Source organism: Bison bison, unplaced genomic scaffold, assembly GCF_000754665.1.
Source record: "Bison bison bison isolate TAMUID 2011002044 unplaced genomic scaffold, Bison_UMD1.0 scf7180017864452, whole genome shotgun sequence".
In the NCBI taxonomy this organism is placed as follows: domain Eukaryota; kingdom Metazoa; phylum Chordata; class Mammalia; order Artiodactyla; family Bovidae; genus Bison; species Bison bison.
The window spans coordinates 4,175,218-4,202,691 of NW_011495014.1; the positions used below are offsets into that span (position 1 = coordinate 4,175,218).

Genomic DNA, 27,474 nt, shown 5'->3' on the forward strand with positions numbered 1-27,474 from the left:
AGACAGCTGGAGTGGGTTGCCATTTCCTTCTCCCATGCATGAAAGTGAAAAGTGAAAGTGAAGTCGCTTAGTCATATCCAACGCTATTCCCACAATGCACAATAAATATTTGTTGAATAAATTAGTAAATACATTATGGAGTTGCTGTGATACCTTAAATATTTTATTTATCCTAAATAAGACAAAATTAATTTAAGACATAATGTCTAACACAGTACAAGGAACATGCTGGGTCTTCCATTAATGTTATCTATTAAGAAAAAAACCTGGTGAATAGCTGTAATTGATAACACCATCCCCAAGGTAACATTTTTTTCCTACTGATCATTGTTCTGCAAAATCACTTCATTTTCCACTATATATGCTTATGTCAGGCTTCTTAATTTACCAGGAAAATACCAAAAATTATGCCTTAAATTTATTTGAAAAAAGTGTGAAATATCTGAACTAACTTTATTTCATATGGTCTTTTCAAAAAGCATTTATTTTTTAAGGACTTCAATAAAAGGGATGAGTACAAATATCCATAATATTTATATTAATCTTCTCTTCAAATAACTTAGGAGAAGGCAATGGCAACCCACTCCAGTACTCTTGCCTGGGAAATCCCATGGATGGAGGAGCCTGGTAGGCTGCACTCCATGGGGTCACAAAGAGTTGGAGACGACTGAGCAACTTCACCTTCACTTTTCACTTTCATGCATTGGAGAAGGAAATGGCAACCCACTCCAGTGTTCTTGCCTGGAGAATCCCAGGGACGGGGGAGCCTGGTGGGCTGCCGTCTATGGGGTCGCACAGAGTCGGACACGACTGAAGCGACTTAGCAGCAGCAGCAACAGCAAATAACTTAGTCCCAGGTCGTAGTTGTATTAGTCACTTTGGGCTACTAGAACAAAATACTATAGACTGGGTAACTGGAATAGCAGATATTTATTTCCCCCTATTTCTGGAAACTGGCAGCTTGTTGGGTTCTTCCTGACTTGCAGACGCCTGCCATCCTGCTGTGTTCCCAGTGGCAGACCATGAGAGAGATAGCAAGCTCTCTGGTGTCTCCTTTTATAAAGACACTAATTCTAAACCTAATTATCTCCCTAAGCCCCTCATCTTCAGACACCATCGCACTGGAGGTTAGGGCTTCAGCATACGATTTTGTGGGGGACACAATTCAGTCCATAGCAATAGTGTTTTTGAAATGTAGCTGGTTCACTTCAATGTGGCCATATATTCTTTCATCTAGTAAGCACTTGTTGAGTGCCTATTGCTTCTGTTTTGCTGGGCTGTGCCTACTGCATGTTGTTCATGATCAACTATGGAGAAGGGATTTATTTTAAAAAGAAGAAATGACAGTGCAGTATTAGGAGTGAAAAATGGAAGCATGAATGAGGGGCAGTGGCAGTGCTGCAGAGTCCTTAATAGTCCAAATTAAGGAAGGCTTCCTAGAGAAAGAAAAATATGATACGGGAGTTTTGAAAGAGGAATCTGAATTTTCCAGATAGATAAGAGTACAAAAGGAATTACAGGCCTTGGAAATGTAAGCATAAAAGCACAGAAGCACATATTAAATTCTACTAGATATACTTAGCATCTATCATTTGTGGTTGCAGCTGTTTAGTCACTAAGTTGTGTCCAAGTCTTTTGCAACCCCATACATTGTAGCCTGCCAAGCGCCTCTGTCCGTGGGATTTCCCAGGCAAGGATATTGGAGTGGGCTGTCATTTCCTCCTCCAGGGGATCTTCCCAGCCCAGGGATCAAACCCACATCTTAACGCTTTGCAGGCAGTTTCCTGCATTGCAGGCGGACTTGTTACCAACTGGGGTAACAGTTGGGCCCACGGGGGAAACCCATAACAGTTATTATATTGGTACTATACAGGGCTCTGGTTTTCAAAGGTGGAGTTCAGAGCCATAAAAGGCTAATAGCAATATCGAACAGAATACAATAATAATTTTTGGTTAAAATGTTAAATGTATAAGACAGCTATTTTAATTGAAGCTTTTATCATGAAAAGGAATTCTAGAGAATAAATCAAGTTATAATAAAAGGTGTTCTAGATTTGATAAATAGGGTACTACAGGGCAATAGTAAAGGGGAAAAAAACAAGTAGCTAAAAGGTGGAAGTAAATAAATGTCATTAGTTGAGCCCCAGCAGAACATTTTAAAACAATGATGTTCAACTCTGCTTCATATTAGAATTACTTGAGTAGCTTTAAAAAATGCTGATGCCAGACCCCCACTTGCAGAGATCCTGAAGAAATTGATGTAGGGGCCACGCAATTGGGTTTATTCCTTAATGATTGTGAGTCTGTGAATGAAGATCTAGAGCTTCTTAAGTTGAAGAGATGAAAATCATAACTACACATTTTAACTGACACTATTTTCTAAAAATAGACCAGAGATTTTATGTTATTTATTTTAGTGATTGTTGTGTCATTATTTTTCATGATTCATCCTTCACTTTTTTTTTTTCATTTTCTTATACATACACAATGTGTGAGATACTGTTGTGAACACAAATAGAAAATCTCTCTGCTCTGAGGGACTCACAGTTCAGTGGGAGAAATAAGATGATGAAATAACTGTCATATATGCATTGTATCTTGATAGAAAGGAAAGAGGAAGGAGAAGCCACTTCCTGGTGGCACTAAATGAATTGATTTTTTTACAGCCAAAGAGCTATTTATTTCTGTGGTAAACAATATGTGACCTGTATATTTTAACCTTCCTCTAATGCTAATATCATATTTTATCTGAGTCTTTGATATTTTCCTAATAACAGGGATTATTTACTTAACTATTCCAATATTTAGATGTTAAAGAAGTGTGTTTTTAATACTGTGCTGCCTTTTATTTCTGTTTAAATACTACTGCAAACAACTTCTGTTTGTCCAGATTTACAGTCAGGCTAATCAAACCCTGTGTTCAGGGGCTGGCATAGTAGCTAGTCAGGCAGGCTTCTTTCTGAAAATGTGACAGCCTAGAATGCCTTAAATCCATAAAACATGAGAAATTCAATACTCTATGTGTGTTTTTCCTCATTTTTGTTCAGATGAATGATCAGAAATGCTGTACTTTTTCATAGGGCTTTTAAAGTGGTATTTGAAAAAGATCTTTAAACCTGCTATCAGAAAAAGAGGAAGGTCTGCAGTGGCTAGTGCTATTGACCTTGTTACTATGGAAACACCTTTTTAGTGGTCGTGTTTTAAAAATAAAACACACAATTCAATTTCCTTTCTCATAACTCATAGGGCCATAAATTCTGCTTTTTGATATGATTTCAAATATCTCACAGTCCAACAGCTTTCGGTTCTTTCTGGAAATAATGTTCAGTTTTATTGTATTTTCTAACCTTTTGCTTTCTAAAAACTGAGGTGCCAAGGCAATTTAATTGCTTTCCCGAAAGTGTGCTAGTATCAAAATGCAATAACACAGTTTTCCCATTTTTTTTTTTCCAAACTACAATCAAAAGCATTATCACTGTGAAAACCTTCATTCTGTGCCTCGCTAATATTCAATTCTTTACATTCAGGATGGAAGTAATAGTATGCAGACCAAATTTATATCTATTTTCTCCTCATAAAACATCTCTTTTACAATAGTTTAATCAATAGTGCAGTGTTCCAAACATAATTTCCTAAAAATGTATCTACACTTTTAATAGGTATTTATGTATATAAAATATGTCTTTTCCGAGGATCTCAATATACTTTAGTTTTGTGAATCCCTTATTCATTCTAACCCTGAAATTCCGCAATTAAAGCTGCATATAAACAGGAATTACAGGGGGAATTAAAGAAGGATCAGAAAAAAATCGTAAAGACAGAAGAGTAGTGCATATTTGAAAAGGAAATTATTTGTTCTGGCAAATACCACTGATATTTTTTTGATGATGCATAAATTATTGCCTTTTTTATTGCAAATGAAAAACCATAGAACTGGTTGAAGCAAAAGAGAATTTATCCCCTCACACAGCTATAAAGTTCAACGCTGTTTCTATTGTTATATTTTGTTGTGTTTAGGAGCTCAATCAATAGAATCATAGTTTTTCTTTTTTCATCTTTAGGCTTTGTTTCCGACTTTGGCTCTAGTTTCTGAAGAATTTCCCCTCCTTGTGACAAGACAGCAATGGCAGTCTTAGCCTACATCTATTCAAGTCCTATCCCATAAAAAGAAAAGGAGCTTTCTCTCTTTTTTTTTTAACCTCAAACCTCACTTCAAGTATTAGTGTGAATTGGTTCTAATAAGAACCCATGATGATCATGCCCTGTATTGAGTTGCTTATGTTTATGTTACGTACCTACCCTTGAAACTAAGGATAGGATCAGCTCAACTAAAGCACGTAGGCTATGGGTCGAGGAAAAGGTACCCCAAAGGAAATAAAGGCAGTGATGCCAGGAAAAGACTAGTCTGGGGACTTCTCTGGTGGTCCAGTGGTTAAAAATCTGTGGGTTGGATCCCTGGCTGGGGAATTAAGATCCCACATGCTGCAGAGCAACTAGGCTCAAGCACCATAACTAGAGAGTCCATGCCACAGTGAAAGATCCCACATGCCACAATGAGACTCAAGGCAGCCAGATAAATACATAAATCATTTTCTTAAGAAAGAGTAGCCTTTGCGTAGTGCAAACTATAGATGTTCACTTTAAGTGGTAGGAGTTTCAATCAAACGATATAAGTGGAAGCTAACTTGGAGAAAATTAAGATATAAGTTAATTTGTCAAAAAACAAAACCTTTTGTCTTTTAAAAACATCAATGTATGAAAATCTGCTGACAAACCAGTGGCTTAAGTTATTAAGATGTCTAAAAAATATCTTTTTACCATAGGAGATATTGAACATGTTATAGATCAAGCCAAAAGATGGAGCCAGAGATCCCCAGGAGATCTTGAAAAATTGGAACTCATAATATAAAGTGGTCCTTGGAGAAGATGGAAGTGATGGGATAATAAAAATGATCTTGGGACAATAAAAATTTCATATGAAAACACTTTCTGGCCAAGAAAATTTTCCTAAGGCTACTTGCGTAGTAGTCAAATGTGCTCACTCATTTGTTAAAATACCATTTGACTCCAAGTTCTGGAGCACTAGTGTTGAGTGTTCTCAGACCAAATGCCAACATGAAGCAACAAACAGAACCATCATTTGACTTGAGTTTGCATGAAAATAGAAAAAAGACAGCTGCAAGGCTATATATTCTCAGAGAAGATGAGGCTAGTCCCTGTCACAGTGGAGCTGGAGGAGCAGTCTAGGCTGGTCAATATTATGAACTCATTCTATCCACTATCAATTGTTTTGTATAAATGGCTGACTTAGTGAAGCTTGCCCCCTGTGTTATTTCCAGTTAGGACCCAGACTGGTCTCTGGTATAGATCAACAACCAGAGAGCAAAAAAAGAATAGCCTGTTCTTTCACTTAATAAACATTTATTAAATATCGTAACTGATACCAGTCACTCTTCTAGGTATTGAGGCTACAAAGATGAGAAAGCACTGTCCCTGACCCCAGATATTTATAGTTTGTGGATGGGGAGAACAGACATTTAATCTTAATATAATATTTAATAGAATTATTACACAGTGCAATGGAAACAGGAAGAAGTGCCCTTAGCCCAACCTGAGCAGGCAGGAAATATGTCAAGATAAGGCAATATGTGATCATCTGCCTTTAAAACAATTATTTGGGTCAAAAAAGGAGAGGAGGGGGGGTAGGAAGCTAATGCTGGCAGAAGTGAGTGCAGCCCAGAGGTGTATATAGTCACCTAAATTTTTTTTAAATTTATTTATTTTTAATCGGAGCATAATTGCTTTAAAGTGTTGTGTTGGTTTGTGCCATACAGCAACATGAATCATCCATAGGTACACATATGGTCACTCCCTCAGGAACCTCCCCCCATCTCCCACTCCTCTAGGTTTGTGACCTAAAGTTCTAACATTAGGAGATACATTGGAAGGACACTGCCATTGGTTAGGGGAGCAATCAAATGAAATAAAGTTGCCCCTCTTGAGAATTTTCTCAAAAACTCTATCTTTATTTTATGTTTTTCCTGTATTTTATCATAGGTTTAACAATGGTCATGTCTCCATATCATCTCTTTTGAAAAACTACCAAGTATGGTACTTTCTCAATCTACTGACCTCTGTTCTCCCATCCCCAGCCACTGTACAGCTTCTGTATTTGGTGATTCTGAAAGTCTGGCTAGAGTGTACAAAGAAATGATCATAGCGACCAACATGGAAGGAAAGCTTTACATGTAGTGCTGAGAAGGTAGGATTTGTTCTTTAATGATGGGTCAGTTAAAGTTCTTCAGCAGGGCAGTAACCAGAGCAAGACTCCATGCTGAACTTCTCTGGCAGCAGAAGTGAGGATAGATGCGGGTATAAAGACCTGAGAGGAGGCTATCTATAGCAAAGGCATTCAGGCAAAAGGCATCTGAAACAGGATAAGAGGCAAGGCTGATAGAAAAGAGGAGGAAAAAGAGGAGGGTATTGCCAAGGTTTTCAATTTGGACAACCGGAATGGCAGATGGTCCAGAACTCACTAGCAAAAGAAGAAAATGGAAGAGTCTGTTCAGTCAGTAACCACTTACTAAATGCTTACTGGGTCAGTCACTTTTCTAGGTGCTGGGGATGTGAAGATCAGTATTGCCCAGTCCCTTTCTGCAAGCCTCTTATAACTTTGGTGGTGCGGTGGGGTGGATAAACATGTAAAAGATAACCTCAATAGACTGACAGAATTAAGAGCAGGTGCCGATGGGAACATGGAAGAAAAACCCCAGCTTCTTTTAAGTTGTTAACCAGGATAAAAAAGGAAACAAGTCTGGAAAAACACAGAAGTTTTTTGTTTGTTTTTTAATATCAATTTTGAGTAACTGTTGAGGTGGAGAGGAAGGAAGAAGAAGTTTTGGAAATGCAAGTCTGGAGTTTAGGGAGATTGTATAGAGACAAGATTGTATAGAGACAGCACATAACAATAAGGTGAAGAGAGGTATGACCCATGTAGAACCCCAGGTAGAACCCCAGAAGGAAACACAGTTGACCCTTGAACAACATAGGTTTAAATTGCTTGAGTCCATTTATATACAAAGTTCTCTCAGTAGGAAATACTACTACAGGATCACAGTTGGTTGAATCCAAGAATACAGAACTCAGATAGGGAGGATCAACTAACTATAAGTTATACCTGGATTTTTGACTGTTCAGAGGGTCAGTGCCCCCAAGCTTTGCATTGTTCAAAGGTCAGGTGTCATACTCTGGAGCTCACACATCTGAAATTACATTTATTTTAATGGAAATCTTGAGCACTTGCATTTAAAAACAAAAGAATAAGTTTTGAGGTTTCAGGTGATACCCAGGAAGAATGTTCCTGAACAGCGTATGTGTTCACGCAGACTGCAGTTGTCTGTAGGACTGACTCAGAAGAAAAGTAAGCTTGGAAGCGAGGAAATGGCAAAGTGCTGTCAGCTGATGCAGAGCTGGGGAAGTGGGCAGAACTGTTTATGTCACTAATAGCTCGTGGTGTGACAGGAAACATGGAGCCTCTGTTTGTGTGCCAGCCAGAGCACTTAACTCCCGGATGTGCCTGGTTGAAGAGGTTAATATGTAAGGCTCTCTTAAAAACGCAGGCTCTGCTGAGATTGTATGATTTGGAAGGTGCCTGCGTTTAGCTTAAAAGGGTTTTTGCAGGTACAACATGTGATGTCCCACCCTCCTGACTGGAGGTCTGATGTTCTGGTGATCTGAAGCAGTCCCTCTGCAGCTTGTTTTCTCCAGCCTTTGAAGACTAGAGATGCATTTGGTAGGGCTTGCTCTCTACTGCTTTACCTTATTATTCCTCAGCTGCTATAAAGATAAGGACAAGTATGTCTTTTAAAATAGGGTGCAAAGCTTGAATCCAAGAATCCAAACTGAGATAATTTTGCAAAATGAATTTACCCCCCCACCCCCAAACCACCCCACATGGCAAACAGAAAGAAAAGGTTTCTGAAAATTTTATAACATCTGTCTGGATTTTTCAGACTAAGAGAAACAGTCATTCTTGTAAAAGTATTTATAAACTGCTACAAGCGAGTCTCCATTTCCGTTAGTATTAAAATATGTTACAACACTAGAAGCACTGCTCCTTAAACCATCTGAACCTTATAATAAGCCTTCATTATGTTGCCATCATGTATTTGAAGCTTTGTAAGATGAACTATGGACAGAGGTTCGTGACATTGTACAGGAGACAGAGATCAAGACCATCCCCATGGAAAAGAAATGCAAAAAAACAAAATGGCTGAGGAGGCCTTACAAATAGCTGTGAAAAGAAGACAAGCAAAAAGCAAAGGAGAAAAGGAAAGATTTAAGCATATGAATGCAGAGTTACAAAGAATAGCAAGGAGAGATAAGAAAGCCTTCCTCAGCGATCAATGCAAAGAAATAGATTAAAACAACAGAATAGGAAAGGCGAGAGATCTCTTCAAGAAAATTAGAGATACCAAGGGAATATTTCATGCAAAGATGGGCTCGATAAAGGACAGAAATGGTATGGACCTAACAGAAGCAGAAGATATTAAGAAGAGGTGGCAAGAATACACAGAAGAACTGTACAAAAAAAATCTTCACGCCCCAGATAATCACGATGGTGTGATCACTGACCTAGAGCCATACATCCTGGAATGTGAAGTTAAGTGGGCCTTAGAAAGCATCACTACAAACAAAGCTAGTGGAGGTGATGGAATTCCAGTTGAGCTATTTCAAATCCTGAAAGATGATGTTGTGAAAGTGCTGCACTCAATATGCCAGCAAATTTGGAAAACTCAAAGGTGGCCACAGGACTGGAAAAGGTCAGTTTTCATTCCAATCTCAAAGAAAGGCAATGCCAAAGAATGCTCAAACTACCGCACAACTGCACTCATCTCACACACTAGTAAAGTAATGCTCAAAATTCTCCAGGCCAGGCTTCAGCAATACGTGAACCATGAACTTCCAGATGTTCAAGCTGGTTTTAGAAAAGGCAGAGGAACCAGAGATCAAATTGCCAACATTTGCTGGATCATCGAAAAAGCAAGAGAGTTCCAGAAAAACATCTACTTCTGCTTTATTGACTATGCCAAAGCCTTTGACTGTGTGGATCACAGGAAACTGTGGAAAATTCTGAAAGAGATGGGAATACCAGACCACCTGACCTGCCTCTTGAGAAACCTACATGCAGGTCAGGAAGCAACAGTTAGAACTGGACATGGAACAACAGACTGGTTCCGAATAGGAAAAAGAGTACATCAAGTCTGTATACTGTCACCCTGCTTGTTTAACTTCTATGCAGAGTACATCATGAGAAATGCTGGACTGGAAGAAGCACAAGCTGGAATCAAGATTGCCAGGAGAAATATCAATCACCTCAGATATGCAGATGACACCACCCTTATGGCAGAAAGTGAAGAGGAACTAAAAAGCCTTCTGTTGAAAGTGAAAGAGGAGAGTGAAAAAGTTGGCTTAAAGCTCAACATTCAGAAAACAAAGATCATGGCATCTGGTCCCATCACTTCATAGGAAATAGATGGGGAAACAGTGGAAACAGTGCCTGACTTTACTTTGGGGGGCTCCAAAATCATTGAGCCATGAAATTAAAAAACGCTTACTCCTTGGAAGGAAAGTTATGACCAACCTAGATAGCATATTCAAAAGCAGAGACATTACTTTGCCAACAAAGGTCCATCTAGTCAAGGCTATGGTTTTTCCAGTGGTCATGTATGGATGTGAGAGTTGGACTGTGAAGAAAGCTGAGTGCTGAAGAATTGATACTTTTGAGCTGTGGTGTTGGAGAAGACTCTTGAGTCCCTTGGACTGCAAGGAGATCCAACCATCCATTCTATAGGAGATCAGTCCTGCGTGTTCATTGGAAGGAATGATGCTAAAGCTGAAACTCCAGTACTTTGGCCACCTCATGTGAAGAGTTGACTCATTGGAAAAGACCCTGATGCTGGGAGGGATTGGGGGCAGGAGGAGAAGGGGATGACAGAGGATGAGATGGCTGGATGGCATCACAGACTTGATGGACATGATTTTGGGTGAACTCCAGGAGTTAGTGATGGACAGGGAGGCCTGGTGTGCTGTTGTTCATGGGGTCGCAAAGAGTCGGACACAGCTGAGCGACTGAACTGAACTGATTTCTTGTATTTTTTTTTCTAGAATCAAGACTTGCTTTTGGTTCTGTTTTGAATCATGTTTCATTGGGTGTTCAGTTTAGCTTTAAAAATTTTTTTTATTTTTTTTAAGCAGTTTTAGGTTACAACAAAGTTAAGAGGAAGGTACAGAGATTTCTCACAAACCCTCTACTCTCACACATGCATAGCTTCGCCCATTATCAACATCCTCTAATAGGATGGTACATGGGTTACAACTGATGAATCTAGGTTAGTACATCATCATTACCCCAAATCTGTAGTTTACATTAGAGTTCACTCTTGGTATTGCACATTCTGTAGGTCTGGACTAATGTATGATGACATGCAGTCATCATTATATAAACATGCAGTGTATTTCACTTCCCCCAAATTCCTGTGCGTTTCCTCTATTCACCCCTTTCCTCCACCCCTAACCACTGGAAACTGCTGATCTTTTTACTGTCTCTATTGTTTTGCCTTTTCCAGTTGACTTTTCAACTACAGTTGAAGTCATAGACTAAGTAGCCTTTTCAAAGTGGCTTCTTGTTCAAGTAATATGTATGTAAGGTTTGTTCATGTTTATTCGTGGCTTGATAGCACATCTCTTTCTCATACTGAGTAATATTCTATCATCTGGATATACCAGAGTTTGTCCATCAACCTACTGAAGGACTATCTTGGTTGTTTCCATGTTTGGCAATTAGGAATAAAACTGTATTGTATTGGTGTGGCAGGTTTGTGTGTGGAATATGTTTTCAAATTCTTTGGGTAAATACTAAGCGATGTGATTGCTGGATCCTATGATAAGAATGTGTTTAGTTTTGTCAGACACCATCAAACTGTCTCCCAAAGTAGCTGTACCAGTTTGCACTTCCACTGACAATGAATGAGAGTTCCTATTGCTCCACATTCTCACCAACATTTGGAGTTGTCCGTGTTTTAGATTCTGGCCAGACTAATAGATGTACTATTTTTTTTTTTCTTCTTGTAAGAGGTACGGTGGTATCTCAGTGTTGTTTTAATTGGCATTTCCCTGGTGACATATGATTTGGAGCATCTTTGCATACACCTGTTTGCTCTCAAGATATCTTCTTCAATGAGGTGTCTGTTAGAATCAAGGGATCTTTGGCCATTTTTAAATTGGGTTGTTTGTGTTCTTATTGTTGAGTTTTATGTGTTCTTTGTATATTTTGGAGGTAATGAGTCTTTTGTGAGATGTCTTTTAAAGATATTTTTTCCTCGTTTAGCTTTTGATTTTGCTTAATTTTGTTATTCCTTTTCAAATGCTCAAACGTATAAGATCGTCTGCCAGTCTTGTTATTTTCACTAGAGACCCCCTTTCAGAACCTCTGTCCTCTTTCTTTACTAGATAGAGTAAGTTCTCAGTTTGCTGTCCCACTGTCTTTCTAGGGCTTCCTTTCACCTCTATTTTGTGTTAGACACCCTACATTCAGTTTCTCAAATCTTTCTTTTTTCTTTGTTTTGTCCTTTTGCTAGAACATCCTGAGTCACTTCCTGGTGTGTCTGAGTCCTGCACACACAGGGCTTTAGCAAAGAGAATCAGCTCTCTCACATCATTAGCTCCCTCTATGTTGCTGTACCTTCTTCCATTCCCAGCAGTTATAAGTGACATTGTAAGCATCCACTTCCCTTTTTTCAAAATACCTTCTCTTAGTGATGTCTCTTCTTCTACCACCCCCTCCCCTGGGCATTTGTCTTCCATTTAAATCCCTTTAGTATCATTCTTGTGAGGCTGAGACAAGAAGTTAGGTTCATGTGTCCCATCCGCTGAGTTTAATTGGATGTCCAAGTTTAACACTTGATTATTAATTTGCCTGCAGATTTAAGTACAAATCCAAGCATTTTATTTAAAATACCTTTTCCTCTTTAGGAAAGCTATTCCATTGTTTGTAAGGCTTGCACTGTGCCATGAAAAACAGCAGAGAGGTTGGGGGGAAAAAGAAAAACTACCTGTATTAGCACTTAATTGAAAGTTTTGGGAAGAGAGTTCTGTGTAAAAAAAGGACTAAAATAAGATTTTATATTACTTTGCTAAATATTTCTTTAGCCCCCCCAACCCCCCACAAAACTGGGAATCAATTACCTCTGCCTGTTATTTGTGCATTCAGTGAAGTTACTGCATCTTCAATTTGGTAAAGATTAATTTTCCATTGCTTCCAAAGACTGTTCAACACACACACACATACACACACCTGAAGATTTTATAATATGTGCAAGGCCATATCACCTTATCACACACACACATACACACACCTGAAGATTTTATAATATGTGCAAGGCCATATCACCTTATTGAAATAAAACATGAAAGTGAAAGTGAAGTCCTTCAGTCATGTCTGACTCTTTGCGACCCCATGGACTGTAGCCTACCAGGCTCTGTGGTCCATGGGATTTTCCAGGCAAGAATACTGGAGTGGGCTGCCATTTCCTTCTCCAGAGGATCTACCCAACCCAGGGATCGAACCCGGGTCTCCTGCATTGCAGACAGATGCTTTACCATCTGAGCCACTAGGGAAGCCCATAGGACCTCCAAATAATTCCTGAAAGTGAAACTTTAAGTTTCCTAATGTAGCAAGATAAGATAGCTTCTATCTCTCTATGAAAAGGTAGTGTTAAGAGTTCAAGAAATGAACTTAAATGTCCCTGTACTTATTTATATGTTTAATGATGCTGATGATGAAATCCATAAATATTCTTTCATAGTGTTTCCCCATGGTGAAATACAAAAGAAAAACATTTTACTTTGGGGACATGGACAGAATAAAATGCTTTCTATAATCAGAAAATTATATAACAAAAAAATAAGAATAACCCTCAATTTATGTGTGCATATATATATATAGATAGATAGAATCTTAAAAATTTTAAAGTTAATGTTATACTTTTTTTCCTCTCAAGTGATTAGTCTAAGATGTTATCCAAGTGGTGATTAAATAGTCAGGCAATTTGCCTCTCTGTCCATTTTAGATGTAAAATATCTTAAGGTTCAATGAGTGCCCTCTTTTATTCAAATGTTTAATTATCTTCCACTGGTGGTAGTCTCCATACCACTGTAGCAAAATTTATATCACTACAGAGCAGCTCCTCAACTTAGCTTGGGAAACTGACACTGGAGCTAAGGTATAAACCCTGGCATGAGGTGAGCAACTCCGAGTACCCTGAACTTGAGTGGCTTTCTGCAGCTGGAAGTTGCACTAATTTGGCAGACCGGGTTGTGCAGAAAATTGTTTGGGGTATGGTGGGTGGGAGAGAATACCGAATATTTACTGTGAATATCCAAAGCATAAATGAACCTTTCATCTTTTTCATCATTATCAAAACCAGTTACAGATATATTATCTGTTATCAAGATTAATCATTCACTTATTTAAAATAAGAATCACTTACCTTTCTCACAGGCCCTTCATTTTCTGCAAGAGTATGAATACCATGGCAAACATTACATTTCATGTACTTGCAGGTCCTTACACCCAGACTAAGACATGTATTATTACTTTAGTGGCAAGAACATGAACAAAGGGAAAAAGAGCGGAAGGAGCCCCATCTAACAGTGGTGTCCACTATATACCACACTTCTATTCATTTTCTCATAGCCCTTTTAAAAAATACTTACTTAGTGTGCTGCATGAGGTCTTAGTTGTGGTGCATGGGCTTAGTTGCCCTGTGGCATGAAATCTTAGGTCCCCAACCAGGGATTAAACCCAAGTCCCCTGCATTGGAAGATGGATTCTTAACCACTGGACCACTAGAGAAGTCAGATATGTAAAGTAGAATTAATACTGTCTCTGTTCTACAGCAGAGAAAACTGAGACCAGTGTCATTAAGTAATCTGCTGAGAGTCAGCCTGCTAGTATATCATAAAGGTAAAACTTAAATCCAAGTCTGTCTGACCCCAAAGCTCATTATTTTTTTTTTTTTCCATTTCAGCTTGCTGTAATTATGTTTTTTCTTAGTCAAGACAAAGTTCTTTCACAATGGGAATTAAGTTCACTATTGTTCTACTTGTCCCTTATTGGTAATATTAACCACAGTTTTATCTATAGTCAGCAGGAATCACATTAAATGAAAGAAGCAGGCAGGAGCCAAATGGGGATTAAAAGCCGGTTGATTCATCATTAGGTAACACTGACACTTGCTGAAAAGACACTGCTGACGTCAGTGGACTAATTTCAAAGCTGTTGGCTTCCATTGCAGACTCTAGAAACACACCAATAAATGTGGTTGGTTTCAGCTCTCAAGGAAATGAACCTTTACGGCACCAACAGAATAATCTAAACCGAAAAGAAACTAGAGAGCAGTTCTATTTGGAGGTTTCTTCAGAACAAAGTTAGCCTCTCTTTGTGCAAAAGAAATATTCCTGAAGAGTTGTATGTTAATTAATGTTAATTTGATTTTGAAAAATCATTTGAAAACCATTTCTACTTCACAGGTAATTTATTGTGAGTTATTCTTTAAAATTAAAAAAAGAGAAGTGCTCATCCTATAATCTAATCACTTTGTAAAACCAGATTGTCTTCACTTGATTCATAATAATATTTCAATATGACTACTATGTACTGTGTTTTCCCTCTGTTTCTATTCATGACAATTTTGATTTAGTTCTCAGTATTTTTTTTGCTTTTTTGTTCTTTTTTTCAAATTTTTTAGTAGCCATGGTTCTTTATAAGTTCACAAGATATTCTTGTTTATTGTTCCATTCTTCTACTTGCCTCTCAGAAAGCTCAAGTGGCTGAAACTTATGATGTAAGCTACACTACATGAAAAATGACCCTTCTTGAAGTAATTTCTTTAACTGTTTTAGACCATTAGAAGGTAATTATGTTTTTTGCAACAGAAAATACCTATAGAACTCCATTTAGATCTCTGTTGTCCAACACAGTAGCAAACGGCCACGTGACTATTTTTTTTATTTTACAATTTTTTATTGAAATATAATTAATTTACAGTGATGTGTTAGGTGCAGGTGTACAGCAAAGTGATTCAGTTTTACATATAAATGTCTGTGTATATATATGTGTGTGTGTGTGTATCCTCCTTAAGACTCTTTTCCATGGTAGGTTATTATAAGATACAGAGTAGACTTCTCTGTGCTATACAGTGGGTCCTTATTGTTTACTATTTCATATATAGAAGCGTATATGTTAATCCCAATCTCCTAATTTATCTTCCTTTACATGTGACTATTTAGATAAAATTAAATAAAATTAAAAATTAATTTGCCCTAGCCATAATTTTAAATATTCAGCAGCCACATGTGTCTAGGGGTCATCATGTTGGACAGCACAGATGTAGAACATTTCCATCAGCATAGAAAGCAATTGTAAGGGAGCAAAATTTGCCACCCCAAAATACGTTTCTTTGGCCAGCGGATTATTTCAAACTGAAAACAATCAAGACCTGAAAGACTCAGGAAGCACCTTTGACCTTCTTCCTCACTGCTTAAGAGAATTTAGATAGAGGGACATTCCTGAAATAGAGCTATCGCCAGATACCAGCAAAGAGTATGCACTAGGTGTGCAGGAGAAACGGGGCAGGGCCAGAGTTCAGAGTCCACTACGTGGGCCCTGTCTCCTCGAGGCCCAGCAAACATTTGTTTACCAAACATTTACTTTTCCATCTCCATGTGAATTGCCTTCCTCACTTTTGAAATCCCAAACCACTGCCCCAAGCAGCCTCTTTTATCTTTAACTAAAGATGGTATTTAAGGTAAGGTTTTTGGCCATTTGGGCAATTTCCCCTGGGTCTCTCCTATGTATGCTGCTGCTGCTGCTGCTGCTAAGTCGCTTCAGTCGTGTCCGACTCTGTGTGACCCCATAGATGGCAGCCCACCAGGCTCCCCCGTCCCTGGGATTCTCCAGGCAAGATCACTGGAGTGGGTTGCCATTTCCTTCTCCAATGCATGAAAGTGAAAAATGAAAGTCAAGTCGCTCAGTCATGTCTGACTCTTAGTGACCCCATGGACTGCAGTCTATCAGGCTCCTCCATCCATGGGATTTTCCAGGCAACAGTACTGGAGTGGGGTGCCATTGCCTTCTCTGACACATTTTATATTTACCTTCTATTAATTTAACCAGGTTTATCAATTTTTATCTTTATGGTTTTTGCTTTTATAGATTTAAAACAATTTCTGTTCCATCAATATTATGTTTTATTCTTTGAAATTAAATATTAGTTTGGAGAGAATTGACATGACATGATGTCAGTTGAGTCTTCCTTCATAAATATGGTATATCTCTCCATTTGTTTGTCTTTCAATAAAATTATATCATACTATTAATATTATGCATATTTTTTAGTTTTCTTTATCATTGCCATTTAAAAAAACATTTTAACTAGTTTTTATTTGTGTACATCAATCCTAATGATTTTTGTGTATTGATCTTGTGTCCAGTAAAATTGCTGAATGTTTTTATTAATTCCAATTGCTTGTCAGTAGATTCCCCTAAATATTCTGTTTGCATAATTATATTATGTCCAAATAATTTATCACTTTCCAATGATTACATATCTTATCACTATGTGTTATTTTATTACATAAGCTAGGAAATCCAGTAGTATATTCTGGAAGCAGTGATAGTGAACATCATCTAGTGCCTGCCTTTAATTGTAATATTTCTAACTTTTCACTTTTTTTTTTTAACTTTTCACTTTTAAATATGTCATTTGCTATGGGTTTTGGTATACATTCTTTATTAGGTCAAGAAAGTTCTGCTTTAATAATAGCTTGCTTAATATACTGTCGGAATAAATACTAGATTGTGGGCTTTTCTACATGTTTTGAAATGGTCAATGATAAGCTTTTTATTCTCCATTAATCTGTTAATGTGATGAATTATACTAATAGATTTTTCTATTGCACCACTACTACTCTTGCACTTATTGGAAAAACTACTCTTAGACATGATTCTTTCTCTTATACATTGCTTGATTGCATTTGATAATATTTCGTCTTCCATTTTAAGCTTCTAAAATCAGAGCCATCTATGCTTTACATACTTATCCACACTGGGTATCAAGATATCACAAAATATATCAAGAAACTTTCTCTTTTTTTTTTTTGTGGAACCATTTTTCTGGACTTCCTGTGGCTCAAACAGTAAAGAATCTGCCTGCAGTGCAGGAGACCAGGGTTCAATACCTCGGTTGGGAAGATCCTCTTGAGAAGGGGATGGCAATCCACTCCAGTCTTCTTGCCTGGAGAATCCTATGGACAGAGAAGCCTGGTGGGCTACAGTCCATGGGGTCACAAAGAGTCAGACATGACTGAGCAACTCACACACACATTTTTCTGGAACTCAATCCCAGGCTGATTTATAAAAGACTGGAAAACCATATTCAGTGTCTCCTTCTCTTTCTAGATTTGGGCATTTTTTCTCTATATGTAACGTATTTTTGGTATTTTTCCTCTTATGAAATCAACATCGTTAAGATGAACACAGAGAATCCAAAATTATTGTAGTTACTATTTCTCCATCTTATCTAGGAATTTCAAGGAACCATATGGACTAGGAAAAGCATTTTAAACTTGAATGAAGAAACATAAAACTCGTGCTTTTTTATTACTCATATAAGAGTCAAAAAATAGGGTACCACCACAATCTGTACTGAAAGGAAAAATTAATGTTACTAACATGCAAAAACCCTAACAGAAGTAGATCATTTAAAATATTAGAAAGTTAAAAATCTTCAAGCTTCTACAATTATTAATGCTGCCTTTTCTAAAAAAAAAAAAAAATTTAAGGACTCTGGGCCAAGTTTATATTTTTCCACATTAACATGGGAATTTGACAGGTGTGCTGCTGTGGGTGATGGTCACTGCAATAAGAGCAGTGGAGGCAGCAGGTGGCAGCAGCTCCCACTCAAAAATCTCTGAGAGTCAGCAAGCCTTGTAACAGCAGGAGGCCTCCCTTGTATGCCACTTAGTTCTTTGGAGTTTGTAACTGCTCATTTCAAATATGCAAAGCAGTGACATAATGCATGAATCGCACTAACTCTGACCAAACAAATGAGACATTTTTTTGTGTCTACGTTGAGAATGAATCACAAACTTATGAAATAGATGGTTTTACACCTGGTGCCTTTCTACTTTCAAGGACCCTTCTTTCCTCTCCTCCTCTTCCATCTTTATGCATTTTGGGGTCTCACTCAAGGTTTTCCTTTTCAGGGAAGCTGGCCATACTTTTGGACCTTTGCTACCTTTTATTAAATGACACTGTATAATAATAACAATGTTGAGACATAAGCTGATAATACTATTAACCATTTATGGAATACTTACCATATGCTAGGTTCTCTCCCAGATTTTACATATTTTTCTCATTTAATTTATGTAATAACTCAGTGAATTAGGCATTATTAATGTTACCCGCATTTTATATATATCAAAACTGAAGCACAGGGACTTCCCTGGTGGTCCAGTGGTTAAGAATCCACCTTGCAATGCAGAGGATATGGGTTCGATCCCTGGTTGAGGAGCTAAGATCCCACATGCTGCAGAGTGGCTGAGCCCAAGCACTACAACTACTGAGCTCAGGTACCCCCGCAAAGAGCCCCCACCGCAACGGAAGATTCCACGTGCTGCGACTAAGCGCTGACACAGGCAAATAAATAAATTAGTAACTAAATTTGAAAAAAAAAAAACTGAACCACAGAAAGGTTAAGTACTTTGTCTAAGATCACTAATAAGTAGATAGGGCCAGAAGATCAACACAGACTGGAGCCTGTGTTCTTGACTGTTCTTCAGGGAGACCAATCTGTGACTATAGACAGATTGGCAGATACTTTAATGACACCGGGAAAGAGGGTTATTCAGGCAGTTTCAAGTGCATATATTTCTAAACCCTCTTTGAGAAGTGTATACACAGGTGGCAATTGGAGGTGACTGACAGCTCAGTAAGGAAGAGATGGACAGACCAAAGAGACAAAGCTCAGCTTCTTTACTGACTGTGGAAGCTTGACCAGATGTGTCACCATCCAGAGCTTGACCTTCCTAATGCTTTAAATGGTGATAAGAACACGTCAGTGTTACTGTGAGGATTGAGATAGCATAGGATAGTTCCTGGAACATCGTTAAGGACCTTTTCAATTAATATTAGTTCAGTCCACCTTTCTCGATAAAGTGTAGTGCCAGCTGTGAATTTCCTTTGGGTAGGATGAGCCTGGAAGAATGGGTTAGAAGGAAATGAAGGGCTGCATTGATTAATTGAGGAAGAATTTTGCTTTATTAATATCTTCCTCATTGAGTATCTCAAATATACATAACAAATATTTTATTAAATTGACAAGCAAATAAAGTGACAGTATTAAGTAATGTATTTTAAATATGTGAAACTAGATTCTTTCCAAGTATATTTGACATACATTTTCAAGGAGCAAGGTTAACAGATTACATCAATATTCCTGGGGAATTTATTTACAATTTAAAAAGATGAATGAGGACTCCTTATAAATTTCTGACTTAAAGATGTTCAGCTTATAGCATGACATCATTTCTTGTTTTCTTGTATGCTTATGCCTGTGTTTGTTTAATCATTCTTTAAATTAACCAATTCTCTTCTAGACCAAAAACAGAAGATGCTTGGATATTTGCAAAGCCCAATGCCGTTCAGGCTGTTGGTGTGATGTCATTTGGTGAGTACATGGTTTCCAAGGTCCTTTCTCAATGTGGGGTCTTCTGTACTATGAAAAAGTGCTTTGCCTCGTATTTGTGTCTGGAAAGCAGATGTCCTGTTTTAGACTTCCTATTAGCAGCGTATGATCCAGTTTGTGCCAGCATAAAATTAGGCACAAACCATTCTCACTCATCACTAAAATTTGCTTCAATTTTAACAAGTCTTTTCCTCATGCAGAAAACTCATTAAAGTCTTGTTTCTTAACTTGAAAATCTAGCAAGTGTTAACAGACTTATTCCTTGCACACAGAGTATTGTGAATTGGCCAGGAGTCTAGAGTGACTCTGTTATATCCCAGATGGGAAAGGAAGCCCTGGGCTGAAAATATGGTGTTGTTTAGATTTCCTTTAAGATTGGAAAGGCCAGTAGGAAGTGGGAGAGAAAGTTGGATAGGCCTGGTTTATATCAAGAGTGACATGAAAAGATCACATAAGCCTAATACAAATGAAATTTCTCATTCCTACAGCTGTTAGAAAGATTATTTCTGGCATCTCTAGTAAATTAGTATCTTTGAACTTCAATTCATTAGTATTTCAAAGTAGCATATGTCTCTGAATTTTCCAAGGGAAAAGGACAACTATGTGATTTGCTTTAATAATGCTTTTTTTCCCCCCCTTGTATTGCAGCATTTATTTGCCACCATAACTGCTTCTTAGTTTATGGTTCTTTGGAAGAACCTACAGTAGCTAAGTGGTCTCACATCATCCATGTGTCTACCTTGATTTCTGTATTTATCAGTATTCTCTTTGCTACGTGTGGATACTTGACATTTACTGGCTACACCCAAGGTAAAAAGAGAAATTCTATCTTAACATGTTTTGGTTCATATGGAGTGGTGCTATCACTTCTCATTTTAAGTATTATTATACCCAATGCCCTACTTCAAAGTAGAACACATTCTCTCCTCTACCTTCCTCCCTTTCCTAATTTTCCTAATCTTCTCCTTTTTAAACTGCTAAACTTTTTCTGTAGTCCGTTCTCCCTCCTTTGATGGTTTCACTTCAAAGCACGTGAATTCTGGCTTTCCTCTCTACTAGTCCACTGCAGTTTCACCTTCAAAGACAACAGTATCCTCTCATCAAGGCTAACAGTCTTCTTGGTTCTGATTCTCATGGACCTCTCTGAATTACTCAACAGTTCTGAGGACTCCCCGTAGAGAAAAGAGCCCAGCCATATCATCATTCACTCCCTCATGTATTTTTTTTTTCCTCTGAGTGCTTCCACTTTGCTTTCAAATCCTATCTCCTCTCCTTTTCTTCTGTTCATCCAACAACCAAGGACATTTCTACTTAGTTGTTCTACTTTTGCTTTAAATGCAAAATATCACCTTTCCTACAAAACCAACCCATTTCCTCCCCACCTCCACTCTCACCCCAGGACACTGAATTCACTTCTTTCTTCTCCATCCAACAGCTGAGTGGTCATCTCTTCTATGTCCTTGCCTCTTGCATTGCCTCATCTATGTGTGCTAGTTAGGGTAGTCTGACAGCCTGCTAAATGCCGTGATTCATGCATTCCATGGCTTCTGCAGGTCTATTATTGCATTTGACCTTCAGACAACCCTAGGAAGGTAAGTGGAATAACTAGTTTTACCCCCTGCCTAGAACACAAAGAAGCAGAGTAACTTGCCCAAGCTGGCTGGTGACAAAGTGGAAACACGGCTCCTGACTCTCAGTCCCATTTTCTCCTCATTCTGGCTTGCTGTCTACCCTGTTTTGGTCACATATGACCCACTAATAGCTGTCTCTTAACCTCTAGTTCTTCTTGGCTCACTTTTCAGATGACATTGAGGTACCCTTGGGTGAATGGTGCCTTGTTCTAAATTTAGGTTACAGGTGACTATGATTATAAGGAGAGAGTTCTCAAGAAACAAAGAAAGATGACTTAAAAAAAAACAGTGATTAATACCATAATCACAATGCTATCAAAAATATAATACCTGTGTGTGCCATTAGAGTATAATAATGAAGCGACCTTGAAAGTCTTGATAAAAATTGTTTCAAAACATTGCCATATGTCACTAAAGCTGCACAGTTTGAAAGACAAATGGCCTTTAGGCTCCAATCTCCACAGAATCTTGGCTTCAAAATGCCTTTTCTCTAAGACAGAAACCCTTTCTCTTAGTCACACCTTCCTGGTGGTTTTTATCAGTAGTAATTGTTCAGGTATAATTAAGTCTTTACATAACAAAGCTGACAGGTTGATTTTGATTTTTTTTTTTTTCCTTTTCTAGCTATAATTCCCTAAAACACACTTACAGTCAAGCTTGAATAAGCTGACGTTGTTTCTTTAGGCCATTTTGCCTTAGGCAAATCCAGTCTTGTTTGTGCACACTGCAGGCTTCTTTTCTCTTTCATTTCACATACTCCAGCTTGTGAGGCAGTGACAACTCTCCATTGTTCTTGAATTTTCCAGTGACTTTTGAAAAGATGCAGGGCCCGTATTTTAGTGGAAGTTAGAGAACAGGGAGTTTGAGTCCTTTTTCCTAGAGTGTTAGAATCTTTTCTGTCAACCTTGAACCAACCACTACTGTGACCCTTGCTTTGTGATTTAATCTCCTTCTGCCCAAAAGGGACACTAGAAAATAATGTACGTTTACTCCAGTTAAAAGAAAGGAGGGGAAAAGAGTCACTTAAATAAGTCTTGGGAAGAAGCAAGTCATTTAGTCTTTTAATGAAAAATAAGTATACAGAGGATTATTATTAATTTTTTTTATATATAAACAGTGTGGCAGTGTGTGACTTTTATCTAATTTTCTATTCAGTTTAATTGAAAACTGTGACCAACATTTTAAAATGTAAGTATTTTATTTAGGAAATAAACAGCCCCAAATATTTGTTTCTATATTGGGAAACTTTTTGTTGACATGATCTGTGCTCTCACTAGATCCTGTATTTCTTCACATGTGTCTAAGAAAATAGTCTCTAAATAAGAATTGGTTCAAGGTATATATGGTCCATCATTTAGTTTGGAACTAATTAAATATAATACTTTGCCTGGGAACTAACCATATTTTCACCATTTTCAATCAGTGCATTTATACTTGGGTTCATCAGATACCATGAAAGATAGTGTATGTTTGGAATTCCTTGCTGTAGCCCTGAGTTTGTGATTAAACTCCATAGAGTGATATACAGGAAATTCAGCTCCTTACATGTACTAGTCTACTGTTCCTTTCAGGATTGTCCTTGATCTAAGAATAACATTTCAAAAGGAAATTTGTTTATTTTAACAGACTTTTTTTTTTTTTTTTAATAATGAAGTCACTTACTTACTAGAAACAAAGACCAGAAGCAAGTTTATAAAACCAGTGCACAAGAATTTAGGGAGTTGATTCTGGTATAAGAAGACAATGGATAAAAGTATTTTTCAGATGTTGATACAAATTTAAGGCTAATCTTCTAAAAACAAACAATGAGAGTAAGAGAAAAACCATTAGTGATAAATTTGCTTTCAAGTGGAGCATGTGCTAGTTTTAATACCCAGCAGTAATTATGTAGCTTTTGAATGCAAAATTTATATTTAGACTTAGCTGTCTGTTGTATTAATTAAATTAAATGATGTTTATGTACCTTTACTCATATAATAAATATACAATATCTCAATCTCAAATATCCAGTATCTATTAAGTAAATCTATTTTATATTGTTCTCTAGGAGACTTGTTTGAAAATTATTGCAGAAATGATGACTTGGTAACATTTGGAAGGTTTTGCTATGGAGTCACTGTCATTTTGACATACCCCATTGAATGCTTTGTGACTAGAGAGGTAAGCACAGTCTCTTTCGACACTTTTAACTAGGTCATTTCTCTACTACATTAATTTAGTACAATTTATAAATCATTTGATTCTGCAAATTCCCAAGTGCATGACAAGAAACATAATTCATGAAATTTTCTTTTTTACCCAGTTTAAAGATAATTCATATTCAAATGTTTACGAGTTGTTTTTTCAAAAGTTGGTTTTGAAAATCATGTTTGGTGGTTTAGTTTATATTAGCATAAGTATAAATATTTATACAACTGCATTCCAAAATGAATGTCAGCCTTTAATAGAGTCAAACCAAGATTTTCTTTTACTCATTCTTACAAACAAATTAAGCAGTAAGGTTTAAAACATGTTTTACAAAATTGTCTTTTGGCTAAAATGTTTTATAAGTCAACATGTATAAAAGGCACCATAGGACAGATATGATCAATTGTATTATCTTTTAAAAGACTAAAATATTTTGTCTTACATGAAAACTTAAAATGTATTTTAAATCATTAGTTTTAGAGATAATTTTATTTATATATTTACTAAGTTTATAAATATTTATTTTATATAAATATAAATAAACATTTATTTATGCATATTTATAAATATGTTATGAATTTTTATCTATACCTGTATATTGATATATTTCACTTATAAAGTCATCTCCAAGTTATATCATCTATCTGGATTCATAGAGGAAGATTAGGTAAAAGAGAACTAATTCCTTTTGCAGAAAGTTGGATACTGTGGCTTTGTCAGGAATCCCTTATACAGTAAGCTAAGAATCCACTGTACCATTTAGCAGAAAAACATGATCCTGTTTCATAGAGGTTCTTTCAGGAATCACACTGAAAAGGCTTAGTCTTAGGATCTATTCCTAGAGACTGTTTACACAGAACACTGTCAATGGATCTAATGTGTGAAGTGAAATGCCTGCAAAGCTTCAAATACACTAACTAATGGGCAGGCTTCTAGAGGCAGACCAGTGCTTGCCTTATGCTGATTCTGGGTAAGGAACAGCACAGGGGAAAGGAATGAAGACACGGTCAGCGCTACGTACGTCCCTTACAGTTAGCATTTGTCCTCACTTACAAATATAACCCACAGGCCAGCTCACCTCCTTGAATACAGGGAACAGTAGATTGAACGTGAATAAATTTAAATCAAAGAGCTAACTATTGTTGGATGCAGGAAATGGTTTTATTTTAGTTTCCATCCAATACTTTAGGTTCACATCTGATCTCTAGATCAGCAGTGACAGATGGCTTATTCTCATGTGGTTTCTGGTGAGCTGCTCGTGGACTTCTGAGTCACTCCACCTGCACAGCTTGTGTCTCCAGTACTTGAGACTTGTGTTTCCTTTCTAGCTGCCATGACAGGAAGACAGAACTAAATCAAGATCTCTGCCGTGGTAGCAAATAGTAGGCAGAGGAACTTTGTATATTCCTCACCCATTCACTTCCTTTTTCTTTCTCTCCTTTCTGCACACACACACACACACACACACACACGTGCGCACACACACAAATATATGATTGGCAATAATATAATCAAAGTGATTTCTACTCACAGGTAAAGTAGCTGGCCATGTCCAAGGGTGCCACAATACCAGTCTACCCCCTAATAAATATCTGCACTAGTTTGCCCCACTGAGTAAACTTCCTCATTAAGAATGCACTCGAAATTAGAAAATATTTGGAAGGACATTACCAATTACCAAAAACCAAAATGAGTAAAAATGATTAGTGAAAGTGAAAGTCACTCAGTCGTGTCCAGCTCTGTGTGACCCCATGGACTACAGAGTCCATGGAATTCTCCAGGCCAGAATACTGGAGTGGGTAGCCTTTCCCTTCTTCAGGAGATCTTCCCAACCCAGAGATTGAACCCAGGTCTCCCACACTGCAGGCAGATTCTTTACCAGCTGAGCCACAAGGGAAGTCCAAGAATACTGAAGTAGGTAGCCTATCCCTTCTCCAACGGATCGTCCTGATCTAGGAATGAAACCAGGGTCTCCTGCATTGCGGGCAGATTCTTTACCAACTGAGCTATCAGGGAAGCCCAGTGATTAATATCCCCATTTAATTATTAGCAGAGTTATGACAGTATCCACTCAATGGGGCACTGTTACTTAACTAGAAATGTTACTTATAATAGCTTGGGGAATTGACTTCCTTAAGGTCCCCAGCATCTGATCCTGTCCTACCATTTCCAGCTCTTTTCTCATGGTTCTTTTGCACAGTTAACACCCTATTTACTGTCTCCTCCTTGTCCCCCATATGTATCTTTCCTGTTCTCTTTGCTCTTTTTGACATTGTCTTGGTCTATAATTCTGCTATAAATCCCATCTGTGTTTCAAGCTCTTCCTCAAGCCAAAGTAAGACAAGGACATTTCAGGAATACAATAAAGCCAGTTAATCTCATGGACACAGAACTAGATAGCTAAGTTCAGTTCAGTTATTCGCTCATTCGTGTCCAACTCTTTGCGACCCCATGAACCGCAGCACGTCAGGCCTCCCTGTCCATCACCAACTCCTGCAGTTTACCCAAACTCATGTCCATTGAGTCGGTGATGCCATCCAACCACCTCATCCTCTGTTATCCCCTTCTCCTCCTGCCTTCAATCTTTCCCAACATCAGGATCTTTTCAAATGAGTCAGCTCTTTACATCAGGAGGCCAAAATATTAGAGTTTCAGCTTCAACATCAGTCGTTCCAATGAACACCCAGGACTGATCTCCTTTAGGATGGACTGGTTGGATCTCCTTGCAGTCCAAGGGACTCAAGAGTCTTCTCCACCACAGTTCAAAAGCATCAATTCTTCTGCTCTCAGCTTTCCTTATAGTCCAACTCTCACATCCATATATGACTACAGATAAAACCATAGCTTTGACTAGACAGACCTTTGTTGACAAAGTAATGTCTCTGCTTTTTAATATGCTGTCTAAGTTGGTCATAACTTTCTTTCCAAGGAGTAAGCGTCTTTTAATTCATGGCTGCAGTCACCATCTGCAGTGATTTTGGAGCCCCCAAAAATAAAGTCAGCCACTGTTTCCACTGTTTCCCCATCTATTTCCTATGAAGTGATGGGCCCAGATGCCATGATCTTAGTTTTCTAAATGTTAAGCCAACATTTTCACTCTCCTTTTTCACTTTCACCAAGAGGCTCTTTATTTTCTCTTCACTTTCTGCCATAAGGGTGGTGTCATCTGCATATCTGAGGTTATTGGTATTTCTCCCGGCAATCTTGTGTGAAGCTTGTGCTTCATCCAGCCCAGTGTTTCTCATGATGTACTCTGCATAGAAGTTAAATAAGCAGGGTGGCAATATACAGCCTTGACGTACTCCTTTTCCTATTTGGAACCAGTCTGTTGTTCCATGTCCAGTTCTAACTGTTGCTTCCTGACCTGCATACAGGTTTCTCAAGAGGCAGGTCAAGTGGTCTGGTATTCCCATCTCTTTCAGAATTTTCCACAGTTTATTGTGATCCACACAGTCAAAGGCTTTAGCATAGTCAATAAAGCAGAAATAGATGTTTTTCTGGAACTCTCTTGCTTTTTCGATGAGCCAGCAGATATTGGCAATGTGATCTCTGGTTCCTCTGCCTTTTCTAAAACCAACTTGAACATCTGGAAGTTCACAGTTTACGTACTGCTGAAGCCTGGCTTGGAGAATTTTGAACATTATTTTACTAGCGTGTGAGATGAGTGCAATTGTGCGGTAGTTTGAGCATTCTTTGGCATTGGCTTTCTTTGGAATTGGAATGAAAACTGACCTTTTCCAGTCCTGTGGCCACTGCTGAGTTTTCCAGATTTGCTGACATATTGAGTGCAGCATTTTCATAGCATCACCTTTCAGGATTTGAAATAGCTCAACTGGAATTCCATC

General features: G+C 37.9%; 1 protein-coding gene across 1 annotated transcript in view; it reads left to right on the top strand.

The window, feature by feature from the left end:
* The window catches only part of SLC38A11 (solute carrier family 38, member 11), a 56,175-nt gene that overhangs the window by 15,995 nt on the left and 12,706 nt on the right, over nt 1–27,474 (top strand). The window contains exons 8-10 of the mRNA XM_010858953.1: nt 19,723–19,793; nt 20,460–20,621; nt 23,490–23,602. Of these exons, the coding sequence (XP_010857255.1) occupies nt 19,723–19,793; nt 20,460–20,621; nt 23,490–23,602 (346 nt within the window). The remainder of the gene's footprint in view (nt 1–19,722; nt 19,794–20,459; nt 20,622–23,489; nt 23,603–27,474) is intronic.